Genomic DNA, 16,230 nt, shown 5'->3' with positions numbered 1-16,230 from the left:
TGCTGCCCTGTTCCAGTGAAGCACTTAAGCATATACTTACTTTCAAGCTTACGGACAGCCCAGAAAGACAACAGGACCACACACTTTCTGGGAAAGAAATGCAAATATAAATGCTCTGCTGGATTCAGACCTGGGAGCTAGATTGTGACTTCAGCTCTAGTCATGCAACATCTGTAAGGGCTGGACTGACAGCTGGGATACACCACCCTCCATATATGTGAATGTAATGAAGAAAAATCTTATCAAAGAAAAGCCACTGAATTGAACTGATATATTGAATTTTTATGTAACAGAGTTTTATTTTCCAAGATAGTTTTCAAAGAGCCTTTGGATATGTGCTGCGCATCCTTCTACTTCTGCCACTCCTTAGGAAATCATGGTTTCTCTAAAGCGCTTATTGCTTACTGGGATTTATACATTTTGTTCTGTGTAGCTTTGATTGATACAAACTGACATGCATTTTATTTTTACAACTGGACTATTTAATTTCTTTTAAAACCACTTCTTGGCAATGACATCGACAATACTATCATGTAGGCCTTGGTGAATAAAAAGTGCACAGAAAGAAGAAACGATGCCATTGGAAGGAAGAATATCCATCCTCTCTGTACAGGGGACAGGGACTATAAATAAAAACTTACTGATCTGAAAGGATATTGGAAAGTAGCAGTCAGACTTTTACTGTTAGCCGCACTTCAATACATCCTTCTGCAAATCCAGCATGGGCTGATGGAGAAACATTCTGCATGCTTATTGATTTCTTTATTTAGTTTCCAGGCAGTGGAATTGAAGCACAAGGATCATTTGGTTTGGACTTTTTGTTGTATTCTGTGAAGAAAAAAAAGGTATATGAATTTTTTTATCTATATCTCATTTGGTAATGGCAGAGCTGTTTCCGAACCAGAACAATTACCTGGATCCCCTCTTTTCAAAGTAAGCAAATTGTGGTATTTTAATAACATGAGATTTTAATCCTCTTCAGGTTTTGTGGCTTCAAAGCCTATTTTTGCTATTGATTTTTTTAGAATCCCTTGTTTTCAGTACAAGCAACAATATTTGAATCAATTTAAAAGACTAACCTCTTCTATTCTGATTATTCTTTTTAAATTTCATTATGCATTTGAGATGATGGGAGTATTTCAGCAACTGCATGAAGAATTTATGAGTACTCCAGGCACTGTGGATGAAACGTGCTACTGGGTATTCTTACATGCCATGGAAGTGCTTACAAGTCACATAAGAATCATGTAAGTGGCTCTAAAAAGCTGAGCTGGACTTACAAATTATCCCTAATGATCTGAGAACTGAAAACCAAGCAGCTGTGGTACCTGTGAGTCATAGATAAGCTCCACAAAAGCATGAGGCGGCCACCAACTGCAGCAAGACTTTGATGCCGAACAAAAGCCTTTCAAACCCCAGAGACACCCCAGCCATGGTCTCCTGATGCTCTGCCCCGTGCCATAGTCACTCTCATCACAGCAAAGCCAGCAGAGCATGAAACTCAATTAGGATGGGAAAAATGTGCATGCTCCCCAGACACCCCCTGAGAGCATGAGGGACAACGTGGCCAACAGCCAGGCGTGGGAGAGAGGCAGCTCTGTGCTCACAGGCTCTGTGTACCTCTGTCGATTTTCTACAGTGTGTCAAAACCAAGCAAATATCTCGCAGTCTCATGCTTTCCACTTCCATTTAGTGCTTCCAGACTCATGGGAGAAGCAATCTGATGCACAGGATTTACGTGGTGAGGGGTGGCCTCAGTTTCCAAAAGATTTATGAGTGACTAAAAACCCCACAAAACACAAAAATAAAAACCTAAATAAACCAAAAGGCATTAATTGCTGAACACTCCTGAATACTCTGCTGATTCACACAATAAATTTTATAAGGCAGGTCTCAGCCTCCTAGCCAGTGCTCTCTCTTGCTGAGCAGTTTTATTTGTCATGGGACGGCATCCCTAGGGTGAACCGGTGTCAGAGGGGAGGCAGGGCTGAGGGCTCTGCCTGCCTGAGCACAGGCTCTGCTTTGGACTCTGTATGTAGGAGATGGCCACCTCAGGAAGGAAACCATGAAGCGAGGGTTAGAGCGCAAGAGTGGCGGGGTTTGTTGCTGGCCCTGAAAGGTACCATCTATCTTTGTGAAAGTAAGTGGAGAAATGGGAAACCATAACTGAAGAAATTTAAGAGCATTCGGGATCTCTATTTGATACTTTCTACCACATACAGAAGGACTACTGATGCTTGAAAGAGTTGGTCTGAACATTGTAATCCAGGTAGCTTTCAATGAGAATGTGATAACTCAACAAAAAGATTGCTTGTTTGTCTTTTTTTTTTTTTTTTTTCTCCACAGAATTTCTTTGATGCCAATGAAAATTCATTCAGGCAAGGTATTACAGCTTTTTGGAACAGAGTTTTGATTTTACTCTGAAACAACTTTTTAGTCTGAAATGCATTTTCTTTTAAGAAAACTAAAATAATTAAAATAAAACATGTTTAAAATGTATAAAACCAAATTGTTAAAAGCAGTTGTTTCTAAATGACTTTCCATGACAATCCTTGAACTTGCTGAGGGTTTTGCTTTGGCTCCGACCAAAAGCCATTTCAAAGAATAACAAATACTCAGTGGGCAGAAGAAGCATCTCTGATGACGGGAAGTCACAGCAGAGGGAGGAGAGCCTCAGGTTTGGGTGTTTTAACACCCAAACACAACAGCAAGGATTCTCTGTTGTCGCAGTGTTTGGCTACTGCCTTGCTAATAGCTCTGATGTTATCTTACATCTTTGCACCAATAGAACCAGGGACATTGATAATAATGATATTACAAATTTTAGAAAGTTAATTGCCTAGCTATTATTGCCTTTCATCAAGTATAAAGGACACCAGGCACTTGGTCTGTCAGGGTGCACTGAGGGCTGTTGCCGCACAGAAGGTCAGCCAGAAGCTGAGCACTGTCTGTGATCATCAGGTTTTTTTGTTGTGCTCTGTAAGCTGCAAAGGTGGATGCACTGCTTCAAGGAGTTTGGCAGCTGAGCTCCTTTTTATAAAATTGGAAGAACCTAATCTTGCAGGACTGTTGTACTCAGCACAGCATCAGGGTCACTTGGGGCTGGCCATATGAACAGGCTCAAGAAATAAGCCTCCCTGTTTTGTGTAAATGGCCATATACTTTGCACCTAAACTTGCAAGGAGGTTTATATGATTGCATGTTGCTCTAAGGCTGTGATTATATTTCTCTGCTTGATCTTTAAAACAGGAGATCAGTACGTACTAGAAAGGCTTATAAAGCTTAAACAGCTGCAAAGGATGCAAAATCCATTTGCTAGTGTTTGCACAGCTCAGTGAAACTGTACATAAATATTATTATACAATCAAATAGAAATGTGATTAAGCCATTAATGAATTGGTGTATTGGATGATGGTGAATAATATAAAGGAAAATGTAAAACGTCCAGCACTGATATTTTTTTCGAAGCAGTTTAGGGAAATGCTGAAATGCTTAGTTTCTGATGGAAGGTGTAGGTCGAATATTTTGCCATTGTCTTGATTCTTCCATTGGTCATATTAGGTAGGCTTTAGTGTCATTCTCATCAATCACAGTCTCATATGGTTCAGCTGAAAATAAGGTCAATGAGGCAAAGAGAAATAGCTTGTTGTACAGGAAACTTTTTATTTTTCACTGTCTGATTAGTTGCATTGTTGCTATAGCTGAATTGTCAGCTGTCAGCTAATGCCCCAAATCTGCAAATACATATTTATATGCATATTAACTGTGAAGTTAATATCATAACTTAGCCCCATAGTCTGAGTTATGTCCATGCATAGTTTTAGCACAGTGAGCACCTAAATTATGGCCTGGTGTATATTATGCAACATCAGCAGGGGTGTAAGGATGACAGTTGTGTGGTCTCACTTTTGAGTTCAAATCTGCTAAAAATGTTTATGTCTGACATTGCTTTCTTTTAGCTAATGAAAACATTTCATACATTTCTCTGTTTGCTGATATCTGTTTGAAAATGCACAGCTAGAAATGATGAAACATTGTCCCACAGAATTCCTTTAAATTCCAGAAATAATGGAGCTTAAATCTATCATATTATTATAAAAATACTGCTAACAATGTGCACTGGATGCAAAGAAAACCACTGACTATCTTTTCCTGCCAGCAATAGCAAATTACTAAAACATTGACAATATCGTCTTCATTTTTTCCTTATGCATCCAATGCCAGCCTTTTTGTATTAGCCAGTATTATTACAAAAATAGGAATAGATCCGCAAAACTAAATTTGAATTGATTGGTAAGGGGAAAAAAGCAACACATTAAAATTTAAAAACATGTAGTAAATTTTAATCCATATCTTATATTGACAAAGCCAGAATTATTTATAAAGCCTTTCCCATTAAATCTGCAGAAACTAAAGATGAGAAATCACTCCCCTGCTACACAAACATTTTATTACATTTACCCACCAGTGATATCAATCCACCATAATACTGTTGCTCCTCCAGAAGGCAAGTATTGTGAAAGGCAGCCAACCTCCTCTGCACTAACTGGCTCATCATTGCTCCCATCTGGTGTCCCTTGCTAGTGCTAGTCCATTAACACTTTGCTGACAGAGACTGATAATGACTGAGACTTCTTATCCTGAGACCTTCATGATATCAGGCCTGATTAAGATATCAGGGACTTCAATCTGTTCCTGAAGATTTGGCTCCAGGAGGCATTTGAGCATAACTAAGTCTCAGCACCATAAAACAAGTCTGCCTGAGTCAAACTGGTGACTGAGCCTGTAGAGAACCCAGAAGCCACATAATACACTTGTATTTTCCAGGCTATGTGGGGTGATGGGAGGAAAAAGGGTCCCCATCAGCACTCCAGGCAAGTGACCTGGTCATTGTCAGCAAGAAGTAATTCCTCCTGCTGCTATCTCTGCCTTGCAAAAGCTCAAAGCTGTTTTTTTCACCCAGGAGAAAGGAAGCTCTGCAGCTGCCACAAGAGAGTCAGGAGTGGTGCATGGACCAGTGGTGCATCTGAAGCTGAACCTGTACTGGTTGCAGAAGAAGGGTGAGCATAGCTAAATACTTTCTATGGACAAGGAAGGATGTCCTTTCACTCTACAGAGTTTGCCTTGGGATCTAGGCTTTGATACAGAATCCTGATGTAAGGGCCAGTTACAACCCAAACCTGGCTCACAGTCATGGATACTCTGTTAGTGAGACACTGCACATGGCAGACTGTGTGCCATGCACATGGCACTGCACAAGCATATTGCAGGATGAGCAGGCACCTTTCTAGGTAACAGCTACATTATGCAAAGTTGGAAACAGTTGGGTGCTTTCAACCTTACAAATTGCTTTTCACCATCTGAGTCCCCAAGTGAAATGCCAATAATCAAACCTAATGCTTAAGACAAGTCTTACTGAATACCAGATGGTTCATATGTAGATAAATGCATGTGGATGCATGTGGGATTTCAGGCTGTTGTGGAGGTTTCCATGCTGAACAGGTTTTGTTCCTCTTGGATATGTGGTGGGGAAGGAAAGCTACAGTGAATTTGTAAGACCCTTTGGGAAGAGACTCCAAAATGCACAGCCAGGCACAGAAGCAGCACAGGTTCTGCAGGGTACCTGCTGGAAATAAAGAGGAAGAGCTTTTCTTGAATTCTTATTCAAAGAAGACAAAGCCTTCCAGTGCTTACACATGTGCAGAGTGGTACTGTGTTGCCAAGAAGTACTCTTGGGAAGCAAGCCAGAGTCACTGAGAGGCCTGGTCAGTGTTTTCCTTGCCAAAGCAGATTTGCCATTCAGTACCTGTAATGAGACTTTTATTCAACTGTTTATACTGCACTTACTGACTATAAGGTATCCATGGTATATATGTTACCTAGTTGAATATTTCTTATAGGTGCATGATGAAAACTGCTCACATAAAAAAGCATGACGGTAATTTGGCTCCAGCTGGCATTCAGCCGAAAGCAGGCCTGTATGTGGCTGCCTGGGTAGGCATATGTTCAGGTCTTTGTATAAGACATTTACCTTCAAAAGTCAGTCTTGAAAACATACTTTTCCCATATCAGTGTTCATGAATACCAAATAAAAGGTAAAGAAATTGCCCTCGAAGGGAACTCTTCATTTTTATTTAAATGAATACTTAAATTAATCTACTTAAGAAGTACTTGTCCCAGAACATTTCTAGGTCTATCTGTGAACGGAAACCTGTAAAATTAAAATATTAAGTATTAAAACTTTTTATGGAATAGGATAAACCTTTTTTCCTTTTTCAGGGTGCAATGAAAGCCCTGTGGCAAAGCACAGAGCACACAGCTGCTGCCGGTGCAGAGCAGTAGACACCTGGACACACTGCTTATGCTAAGACTAACAGGCAAAGTACAGAACGCTTGCAGCTGGAAACTCTTCCTCTAATTGGTCTTCTGTTGGGAAAGACATGGTAAAAATAGAGTCCTTAGGCTTTTTGATCCATCAGTTCAGCTTAAGCACATTTGGGCTATCTGCTGGGCCTGTCTTGGTGAAGATGCTGGCTCATGTCTGAAGGAGTACAACAGTGATGAACAGCAGAAGTTGCTACTTTAAGGGTAAGGAGTGTAATATGTTGTTTTATAATGCAGAGTTTTAATTTTTAATATTAAGAGAAATGCTTCATGAAATTTTATTCCTTAAGCGTCTTCATGCCCACAAGAAGATGACAGGTATTTTTTCATGCAGAGAGAGAAAGACATATCAGGCATCAGGCATCTCTTGACTCAGACCACTGCTCTTTCCCAGGCTTTACCTCTAGAAGATGGGTATGAGCCTCAGGCAGATTGCTTCTGTGTTTGCTGGAGAAGGATAGGTTCAAGAGAGACATCTGCAGGGAAGATCCTGCCAGCATGAGAGGCAGGCTGGATTTAGTCAGCTGCCTGGAGTATGTGCAGGTGTGCTCCTGGACAAGACCACCAGTGCCATTGTCATGGTCTGTGATCGGCAGTAGTATAACCAGAAGATAAAACGTGGAGGTAAATACATTTTAGCTTTTTTTTTTTTTTTTTTTTATTTGGATAACCAAAAAGCAGAACTTGCTAATTCCTTAGAATTACCAATAAATAACTGTAAATTAAAAACCAAGATCAGCCTTACGCAGCTCCACTGAATTGTGCCACTAGTGTCCTCATCCTCTCCCAGACCTACCTCTCTTCTGTCCAAACACAAATGTTTCCTCAACCACACCAGCATGATTGGCATCCTCTTGCTTGTTTAAATCTCTGCTCATTTTCTCACCTCTCACCCCTGTTTTCATTAACATGAGATAATTTTTGCTCTTTTTTTCCTGCGGTCTTCATATCTGATTTAATTTCATTTTATCTACTGACCTTTTCCATTCTTCAAATTAGTTTTGTGTCCTGGTTTCAGTGATATTATTGAGTGTGCAATACCACAAGAGACTACACACCTCTGTTTATGAGAGGTGCCCCTCAGGGTTTTCCAGGCTTGCTTTTATATCCTGCAATGAAATTCCGTGCTTTTGAGACCAGTTCTAGTCCCTGGAACTCACCAAAAAACTCCTTATTGATTCCAGAAGGAGAAGACTAATCACTAAAATCAATTACACTCTTGTATCAAACTTTTTACAGCTCCTGCTGACTTCAATAGCAATCCCCCTTGTACATCTAAGGATACAATCCAAACCAGAAGTCAGTAAACAATTAACTGACCTATTTTTCAAGATGATATGTCAGTTAATGGGCAATTATCCTGGGTTCAGCAGTAGCAGTCTTTTTTTCTCCTTCTTAGTAGCTGCTGCAGCGCTGTGTTTTTGACTTTTGGCCTGGGAACAGCACTGATAACTCTGATGTTTTCAGTTACTGCTCAAATGTTTAGTCTGTCCAAGGACTTTGTGAGTCTCATGCTCTGCCAGGGAGGAGAGGAAGCCGGGAGGAAGCAGGGACAGGACACCTGACCCAAACTAACCACAGAGGTATTCCATACCACAGCACATCATGCCCAGGATGTAACTGGGAGTTACCTGGAAGGGCTAGTTCACTGCTTGGTTGGACTGGGTATCGAAGGGTGGTATTGTATTCCCTTCCCTTGTTATTTCCCTTAAAATTATTATTATTGGTGGCAGCAGCAGTGATTTGTGTTATACCTGAGTTACTGGACTCTTCTTATCTCAACCCGTGGGAGTTACATTTTTTGATTTTCCTCCCCGTCCCTCCAGGAGCGGTGGGGGGGAGAAAGGTGGGGGAGTGAGCGAGCGGGCTGCGTGGGATACTGACTGCACTTAAACCAAGACAGCAATGTACTTAGGCAGCTTGAGGCACAATCAAGGTCTCATATTTTTAATGCTTCATATATTTATAGGTACTGAATTCTGAAGAAAAATCGTGATCATCATCATTGTACACTCCTGTAAAAAACACAAGTCAGAGAATTTCATTATACCAACCTCAGATAAAGCACATGTCAAAGAAGCATAAAAGATCTTCACATTTAAAATATATTCTGCATTTACAGTCTGAATTTCACTCAAGCCCTTCACTATAGGCTCTCTAAATTTCTCTTTTCAACTGCATAAACCTTTTCTTCACTTCTCTCAATATATGCACTTAGAGAGCGTGATCAGATTTTGGAAGCCAGGAATTCTGTGAATTCTGTAGTGGTTTAATTTTTTTTTATATGCTTCATTTTTTTTTTTTTTTTTTTTTACTATAAATAAAGCCTTTTTTTCTGCAACCAGTCTCCAAAGGTCACCTTATGATGTTTTGCTATTTCCCATATTAAGCAGCAATGCTTTTCAGCTGACATTCCAACTTCAAGTCATGCATATGAGCATGATGCGTGCTTGCTTCAAACCACAGTGAGAGGGCTGCAAACAAGACTGCTGTATAATTGCTGAGAAAAATAACATCCATTGTCAAAAAGGGCACTTCAAACAAAATTTAGCTGCATGAATACAAGTGTCTCCAAATATTTGGTTCATGCTAAAAATATAGCACATTTATTAAAAATAGATATTTATAAACATTGATATGAACAGACACAGATGCTAGGCAAATGAGAAAGGAAAAACAATCATATAATATATTTCTCCCAACATTTTGTCATATTTAGGCAGACCTTGCTCAATGGAATTGTTTTTTTCATGATTGCACCATATGTTCATTCTAAATAAAAAGCTTGTCAGATTCAATGAAAGTAAAAGCAAAAACCAAGAGAAAAAAGTCATTTGACATAACAGACACTTGATCTGTGCTATGGAGCTATCTTTAAGTTCAATCTTTGTGGGTATACAGTATACATTTCTAATTGTATATAGTGTACAGTTCCTCTCTTTCTTTCTTTTTTTAATCAATTGTATTAAAATAACATATCCCTCATGGATTCTTCAGAGCTACACCTTGCATAATTGCAGTCATTTTCCCCCAAACTGAAAACCAAACCGAAAGGAAGAGGGCAAGACAGAAGAGTTAAGCTTGTTACTGTGTGAAAAAGTCTTGTTAAATTAATTGTGCTTCAGCTTTCGCTGCCTGCAGGCAGTGCTTATATGATGTGTCAATATAATACAGAGTCAATTCTGATTAAACAACTTATCAATAGTCAGCAATGTTTGTTGTCACTCAATGGCCGTTTCATCTGGTCTATTTGCATGCCTTCTAGTTTACAGCGTTGTGTAAATATACACGAAAATGATCACAATGAGGTTCAGAATTGTCCCAATAATTCCAAGCATTGCCAAGATGGTTTCTTCTTTGCTTTCCTTTTCTTGACTGCCTTTATCTTCTTCATTTCCACTAGTGATTACCATCTTGGTGGCCAGTTTCTTTATCCTCCCCTTCAGGATAACCTAGGTTTCAGAATAAAAACATCAAAACGAATTGTTAGAGTTTCCAAATTCATATTACTAGTGGAGCCAATTGCAGAATTTTTCCCCATAATGCATTATATTAAGAATTATTTTTAAAAGGATTAATAATTTACTAACTATTCAGTAAATGCTTAATTAAAATGATAGTTAAGCTAGCTTGTAGATTACGTATAACCTTCTATAACACTCTGCTTACGTGCCAGCTATCCTTTGTTATGCAATGCTGTTATAAAGCTGGTTAGAAATGTATCAATGAAGTGTGACTCCACCAGTGTCAGTGGGGACTTTGCCTGCACTTCAATTGCAGTAAACCACCTTGTCAAGTTGTGGAGACCCTGGATTTACACTTCAGTACCAAGAAACAACTAGGTGAGGGAAATAAAACTGTGAAGAGCTTGCTTTTTTTTAATAGGAAAAATCACCAAAGACAACAGCATTTTTCTCTCCTGATGGGAAAGAAGACAGCAGTAACTTCCTAATAAATAATTTAAAATAAAAGCAAAACGAAAATAACATCCATCTTGGCTTTTATTTTCCTCATTCTTAATGTACGATGAAAAGTTACTTGCAGTGCAGTGAGCTGAAATGTATTGATCTGCCTGCAGGGAGAATACAGTCATTTCCCAAGCAACAGCCCCAGTCTCTGAACTGCTTAAAAAAAGAAAGAAGATTCTTCAAATGTGGGACCAGCCCTGACTCCTGGTACTGCTGGATCCACAGATAAAGAAGCTCCTTTGGTCTTCCAGCCAGGCATTAAGACCTGGATAAACATTTGATTGTTCAAAATGGAAACGGATACATTCTATTTATCTGTGTTTATCTAATGCTGCAAATTCTAACCTCATGGGCAAACCAGAGTGTCCTAGAAAACTGAAGAAGTTTGGCTGGTTTCCCAAAGCCAACTGATCTGCCAACAGCTGGGTTCAGGCGATGCTCTGCTGTTGTCTCCCAAGCTGTAAACCATATCCCATGATTTTTCTGCTGCAGGAAGCAGTGGCAGGATGTAGGAAAAAAATGCTCTGCAACATCTTGTGCCTGTGGGAGCGGTCTGGTTGGAAGAGAAAGGGGGCACAGGCACTTTCCTCATTCCTCCCTCCGCTAACCCATGGAGCAAAACCATTAGATCTCATGTGGCATGGATGTTCCGCGTGATGAGGGCTCCCTAAGAACAGGCCACCCCCTCTGTGGGCATGTCCCTATCAGCAGTTACCACCAGGGGGTAGCCCTGACCTGCAGCTCCATCGAGCTGAAAAGATAGAAGGACTGGGAAAGGTGAGGAAATCCTGTGACGGAGACACTGGAAGGAAAAACAGAGAAGCGAGACAAAACAACCTGTATTTTGTCACATCTGCAAGTTGTTCATGTATAGGAACGCAAATAGCTGCTGGCAACTTCCTAGAATGGGTGTTGTAGTTGAATCCCAGCAGGTACAAGTGATTAGTGGTAAGGCAGACATGGGAGTCTGCGGAGGTACCACTGGCCTTCATACTTACACTTGCATTAGCATTTACGTGTTTTGCTTTAGTGTCACCAAGTGATTCAGAGAAAAACAAAAAAGAGAGAATCAGTAACCTAAAGGGTACCCACAGCAGATGCAGTCAGTGGGAGCAGGGGCACCAGGCAGATGGGAACTGCATCAAACATCAGAGCATGTTCATCCAGCAGGTCTTCACGTAACATGCCCCAGGAGAGCAAAGCCTCAGAGGCACCAGGTACCTCTCAGGGACATTGGCTCCTGCTGCCCCCTTCCAGGTTCCTTTCCAACCCTCAGAAATGCACTCACCCCCACAGTTCCTCCAGCCACAACCATCTGCAACTCCTCCTGCAGGTCCTACTTCTTCCAGCAGCAGAAGGGCTTTGTCGTATTTGTCCCCAGCTGGTATCCAGAGGAGGGCTTGCTTGCATCTGGTGGCTGCCCTCCCTTAGTAATTGCCACCATGCAGTCAGTGGTGTCTTAACAAGCAAATTGGGAAGTCACAGGAGCATTCCTACCACGGCCATTTACATTAACCTCACAACCCAAGCACATACACTCTGAGCGGTATCAGACCACAAAACCATGTCCCAAGCTATGACTCGCAGCAATTACTTCACCCATAAAGCCATGAGTCATTCAGATACCATGTTCTTTTCCCCTCCAGTAACTGGGAGGTTTTTCCTCTGTCCAAATGTTTGCATTTCACTGTTTATTTGGGAAAAAACCCAAACAAACCAGTCCCTGGGCTGCGCGATCTCTGATCTGAGGTTGCACTATCACTTTTCTCCTCTTTTAATATTAGCAAGGAGATGCTGAGCAGTTTCAAAACAAAACACCACCAACACGACATGCACTGCCAGATATTTTCTGTCCCGCTAAGGGGCCTTAAATGAGAGAAAAGGTCCTCAGTGGGATTCAGTGAAATACACATGGAGAAGCTGGTGACTGGGACATGATGAACATGAAGGAACAACAAGAAGGCAACAGCAATTGAGAGTTTATGCATGGATTGATGCACAGTGTGATTTATTGTAGGTCATCTCTCTTGCTCCAGTCATGCCTGTGTGCTGTATTTAGCTCATGCTATGATACAGCCTGCAACTGCATGAACTGCATCCTTTTTGGATGAAACTACACAAAAGGTGTGTCCCAGGAGTGCTTCATGTGCTATAAAAACAGTAAAAGAAATTGCAGTCCCCGGCAGCAGGGGTCCAGATAAAAACTGGTCTAAAGTAAAACCTCCAAAACGTGTGGTATGGACAGTGGTGCCATTTGTTTCCCTAAAGGGATTTCTTCAGTGGGTCCACACTGCTTGCTATTTCATACACCACCTAAACTCTGAAATAGAGCTAGCTCAATAGGTTTGGTATTAAGAGGCATTTAACATTCAAACAGGACAAGACTGGGACCAAATACAATTATATTAGTACTTTGCCAAATATAGCACTGTTGAAATCAAGGTAAGCGTTGACTTTGAACTGTGAGGAGACCAGAATCAAAATTACTTCCCCACATTTAAGGACTGACCTTGGGAGAAGAGGAGCAGTCTCCTAATGGTAGACTCAAGCCTTTAACCTTCACAGATCTCAGGCTCACAGCAGTATTTTGGCTGACTGAGGTCTGTGGGTGTTTTGTCACTGGGAAAGTATTTGCTGTCAGTTTTAATATAATTGCCCCAATTAAGAAAATAGAAAAGTTTTCTGGATTTCTGGATACCTTTTATCAGGCTTTATTATTCTCTTCTGGAAATTGATTTCATTTATTTGACATTGTTTCATATATTTAAGATTCTTAAGGCACATTGCGCCTTTTACATATTTCTGATCAAACTTCATGCTTATCAGAAGCACACCTTTTCGTTATACAGAACTGCTGCTAGAACTGCTGACATGGAAGAGATAGAGAACATTAGATTTACCAATTCTTTAATAACTATACTTCTTACTTAATTACTACTTCATTGGGAAAGCACTTTCCTGTCACATCAAAATTAATATTTCCTACTTCATTTTGCAAGATTCATCGTTAACCTTATATCAACCTAAGAGCCTGTCCTGGTTTCAGCTGTAACAGGATTTTTTTTAATCCTTCCCAGTAGCTGGTGCAGTGCTGTGCTTTGGCTCTAATCTGAGAACAATGCTGATAACACACCAAATGTTTTAGATGTTGCTCAGTAGCACTTACCCTGATCAAGGACTTTTCAGTCTCTCATGCTCTGCAAATGAGTGAGAATGGGTACAAGAAGCCGGGAGGAAGCAGAGACAGGACACCTGACCCAGACTGGCCAAAGGGATATTCCATGCCACAGCACATCATGCCCAGTATATAAACTGGGGGGAGTCACCCAGAAGGCCCAGATTGCTGATTGGGTCAGGCTGGGTATCAGTTGGTGGGTGGTGAGTGGTTGTATTGTGCATCACTTGTGTTTATTGTTTTTTTCACCCTTTCTCCAGCCAGTTTTATATTCTCTCCCCTTGCTATTTCCCTTATCATCATTAGTAGTAGTAGTCCTAGTAGCTTTATATTATACTCTAGTTATTTGACTCAATACTATCTCAACTCATGGGGTTTGCATTTTGTCGATTCTTCTCCCATCCCACTAGAGCGGGGAGAGGGAAGGGGGAGATGAGCAAGTGGCTGTGTGGCTCTGAGTTACCAGCTGGGGTTAAACCATGACACAGCCTTTTGAAAAGATGTGTATTCCAGAAGCTATCCATGAAAAGATACATATTCCATATATTCTGCTTTGCACAAAGAAGGAAACGACATTTCAGTGCTTAGGACATTCCCTGCACTATTCACCTCCTTGCACTACTGCTGACTTTTTATATATGTATGCGAAATCCACTTAGTATCCCTGTCTCAGTTTCTTATCTATCTGTGGAATTCTTTGAAGAACTTCCCAGCCTATGTCTATGACAGGAAATGATCCATAAAAAAGGTGAGGCCCCACAAATAATTCCAAAAGAGAGAGATGCTAATATGAAAAATTTCAAATCCAACAGTGCTATAAAATACACCCACTACCATGTCCCCAGATCTGTGGGACCATCTGCACCCAACTGTCATTGCAAACAGCCCAGTGAACTAGACTAAACATTTCTAGCAAAAGGAGATAATCCCATTCATCTCTCTGCTCTCAGCATGAGCAGTGACTGATCTAAAGGTGACGGTTTAGTGGCAGAGCTTTGGAAAAGGCAGCAGAAAAAGTGCACGTTTGTGAATTTGCTGCAGTGTGTTTATCACATCGAGGATACAAAGCACATCCCTCAAGAAGTGCCTGCTCTGATATATCTGTCAGTTTTTGAATATGCTGGCACCTTGAGTTGCTCTTGAAAAAGTTTTGTAATCTTAAATCACTTCTATTCCAAGTCATTATTTATGAGCTCCTCAAAGATGTCATGAGTGGAGGGTCCTTGCAGCAGAAACGGGGCTCTGGGGACATAAGAGAAGGGGAGCACGGTCTGGGCTCTGCCAGGTACCCTGCACACCCATCTCCCCATTCTGGCATTTTGAAAAACGAGAACAAAAACTTCGGAAAGGCTCCCAGGGTCCGATGCTCAGCTGGTGGAAAGCAGCCTCCCTTTCCCAAGTTCGGCTGAGCCACCTCTATTTACACCAGCTGAGGATCTGGCTCCTTGTATTAAATCTAGCTTGAATATCAGTAAGCACAAATTTTGTATTCTTAATCCATAATCAGAGACAATCACCAGCCAAATTGTTTTGATATTTAAACTTGTTTACAGTCCCCAGGCTATTAGTTGTGATGACACATTAAGAGATAAGAGAGCTTTAATTTTCTGAGGATAGTTCCACCCTCTGGGGATAAGAAACACAGCAGAAACTTGTTTTGATTATCAAACCGAAGAGGGCACAGAAATCATACAAAGCGGAGTGTGAGTTCAGATGCTGGAGCTGACACCTTCTTTTATCTCACAAAAGTGCTCCTATTACCAAGCAGGGAAGAGAGGGTCCTTGAGGATTTAACCCCCCTTGCACATTACAGCCAAGTGGAGTTTTGCTCCTTTACTCCTAATGAATTATTTTAACCTTGTTTTCCTGCAAGGACAGACCTGGGAAAGTTGGGTGCTCAGCTCAAGTCCTGGCCAGCCCCCAAGGCAAGATGCTGAGCAGGGCAGTTAGGTGGATACTGCACTGCTGCTAGTGTTCTGTGGGGCGAAGACAGACTGAGCTCACACATTTGTGCTCATTAGCAGTCCTGTTTCTAATGAATACATTGCCATATTTTTACTTCTGTGACGACTTTGCCGTATTCTTACTTCTGTGTGACTGCCGATCCTTGTACCGTTTTGACTGGATAAATCCTCTCCTGAACTGCACTAACATACTATGTTGTCAGCTATCAGTCAAGATCCTGCTCAGAGAAGCACTGGCGGGTGCAGGGACACACATTGATATTTATTTTTAGAGTTAGATTTCAGGAAACTGAAAGGCACCATGTAAATGCAAGATAAGGCCAAAAGAAGCTCTGGGGCCATAATAAGCTTCGCTAAAGACACAGCAGCTTGCATAGACAGTGTGCAGTATCTATGAATAGCAGATGAATTGAAATAGAATAAGCAGAAACTAATACCTAGTAGAAATCAGGATACCTGAGAAAAGCAAAGACCTGCCGTAAGAGTGGGGAGAGGGGAGACAAAGAATGGTACCCAGATCAGAAAGTTCAGGAATGTGAGCCAGGTTCAGTAACACACCCCAGCATCAAGTAAAGAGATCAGTGCCTAAAGCAAAGAGATGTCATAGCGGAGAGAGGACACAAGCACTTATGTAGTCCTCAAGCAGGAATATAAACTCATATCAGGCTGCTGCTGGCAGGTTTTAGTCAGTGGGAAACACACGCTATTTATAGCACTACAGCTAGGATATTTCCAAAAG

At 41.1% G+C, this 16,230-nt stretch overlaps 1 protein-coding gene across 1 annotated transcript in view; it reads right to left on the bottom strand.

The window, feature by feature from the left end:
* Positions 1-9,650: 9,650 nt before the first annotated feature.
* The window catches only part of TUNAR (transmembrane neural differentiation associated intracellular calcium regulator), a gene marked incomplete at both ends in the record, with an annotated part of 30,197 nt that continues 23,617 nt past the window's right edge, over positions 9,651-16,230 (bottom strand). Inside the window, one exon of the mRNA XM_080619443.1 lies at positions 9,651-9,836. Within this exon, the coding sequence (XP_080475569.1) occupies positions 9,651-9,836 (186 nt within the window). The remainder of the gene's footprint in view (positions 9,837-16,230) is intronic.

Source organism: Psittacula echo, assembly GCF_963264785.1.
Source record: "Psittacula echo genome assembly, chromosome: 5".
NCBI lineage: Eukaryota > Metazoa > Chordata > Aves > Psittaciformes > Psittacidae > Psittacula > Psittacula echo.
The sequence above is the reverse complement of the archived record's forward strand: the minus strand, read 5'-3'. Positions and strand labels throughout refer to the sequence as shown.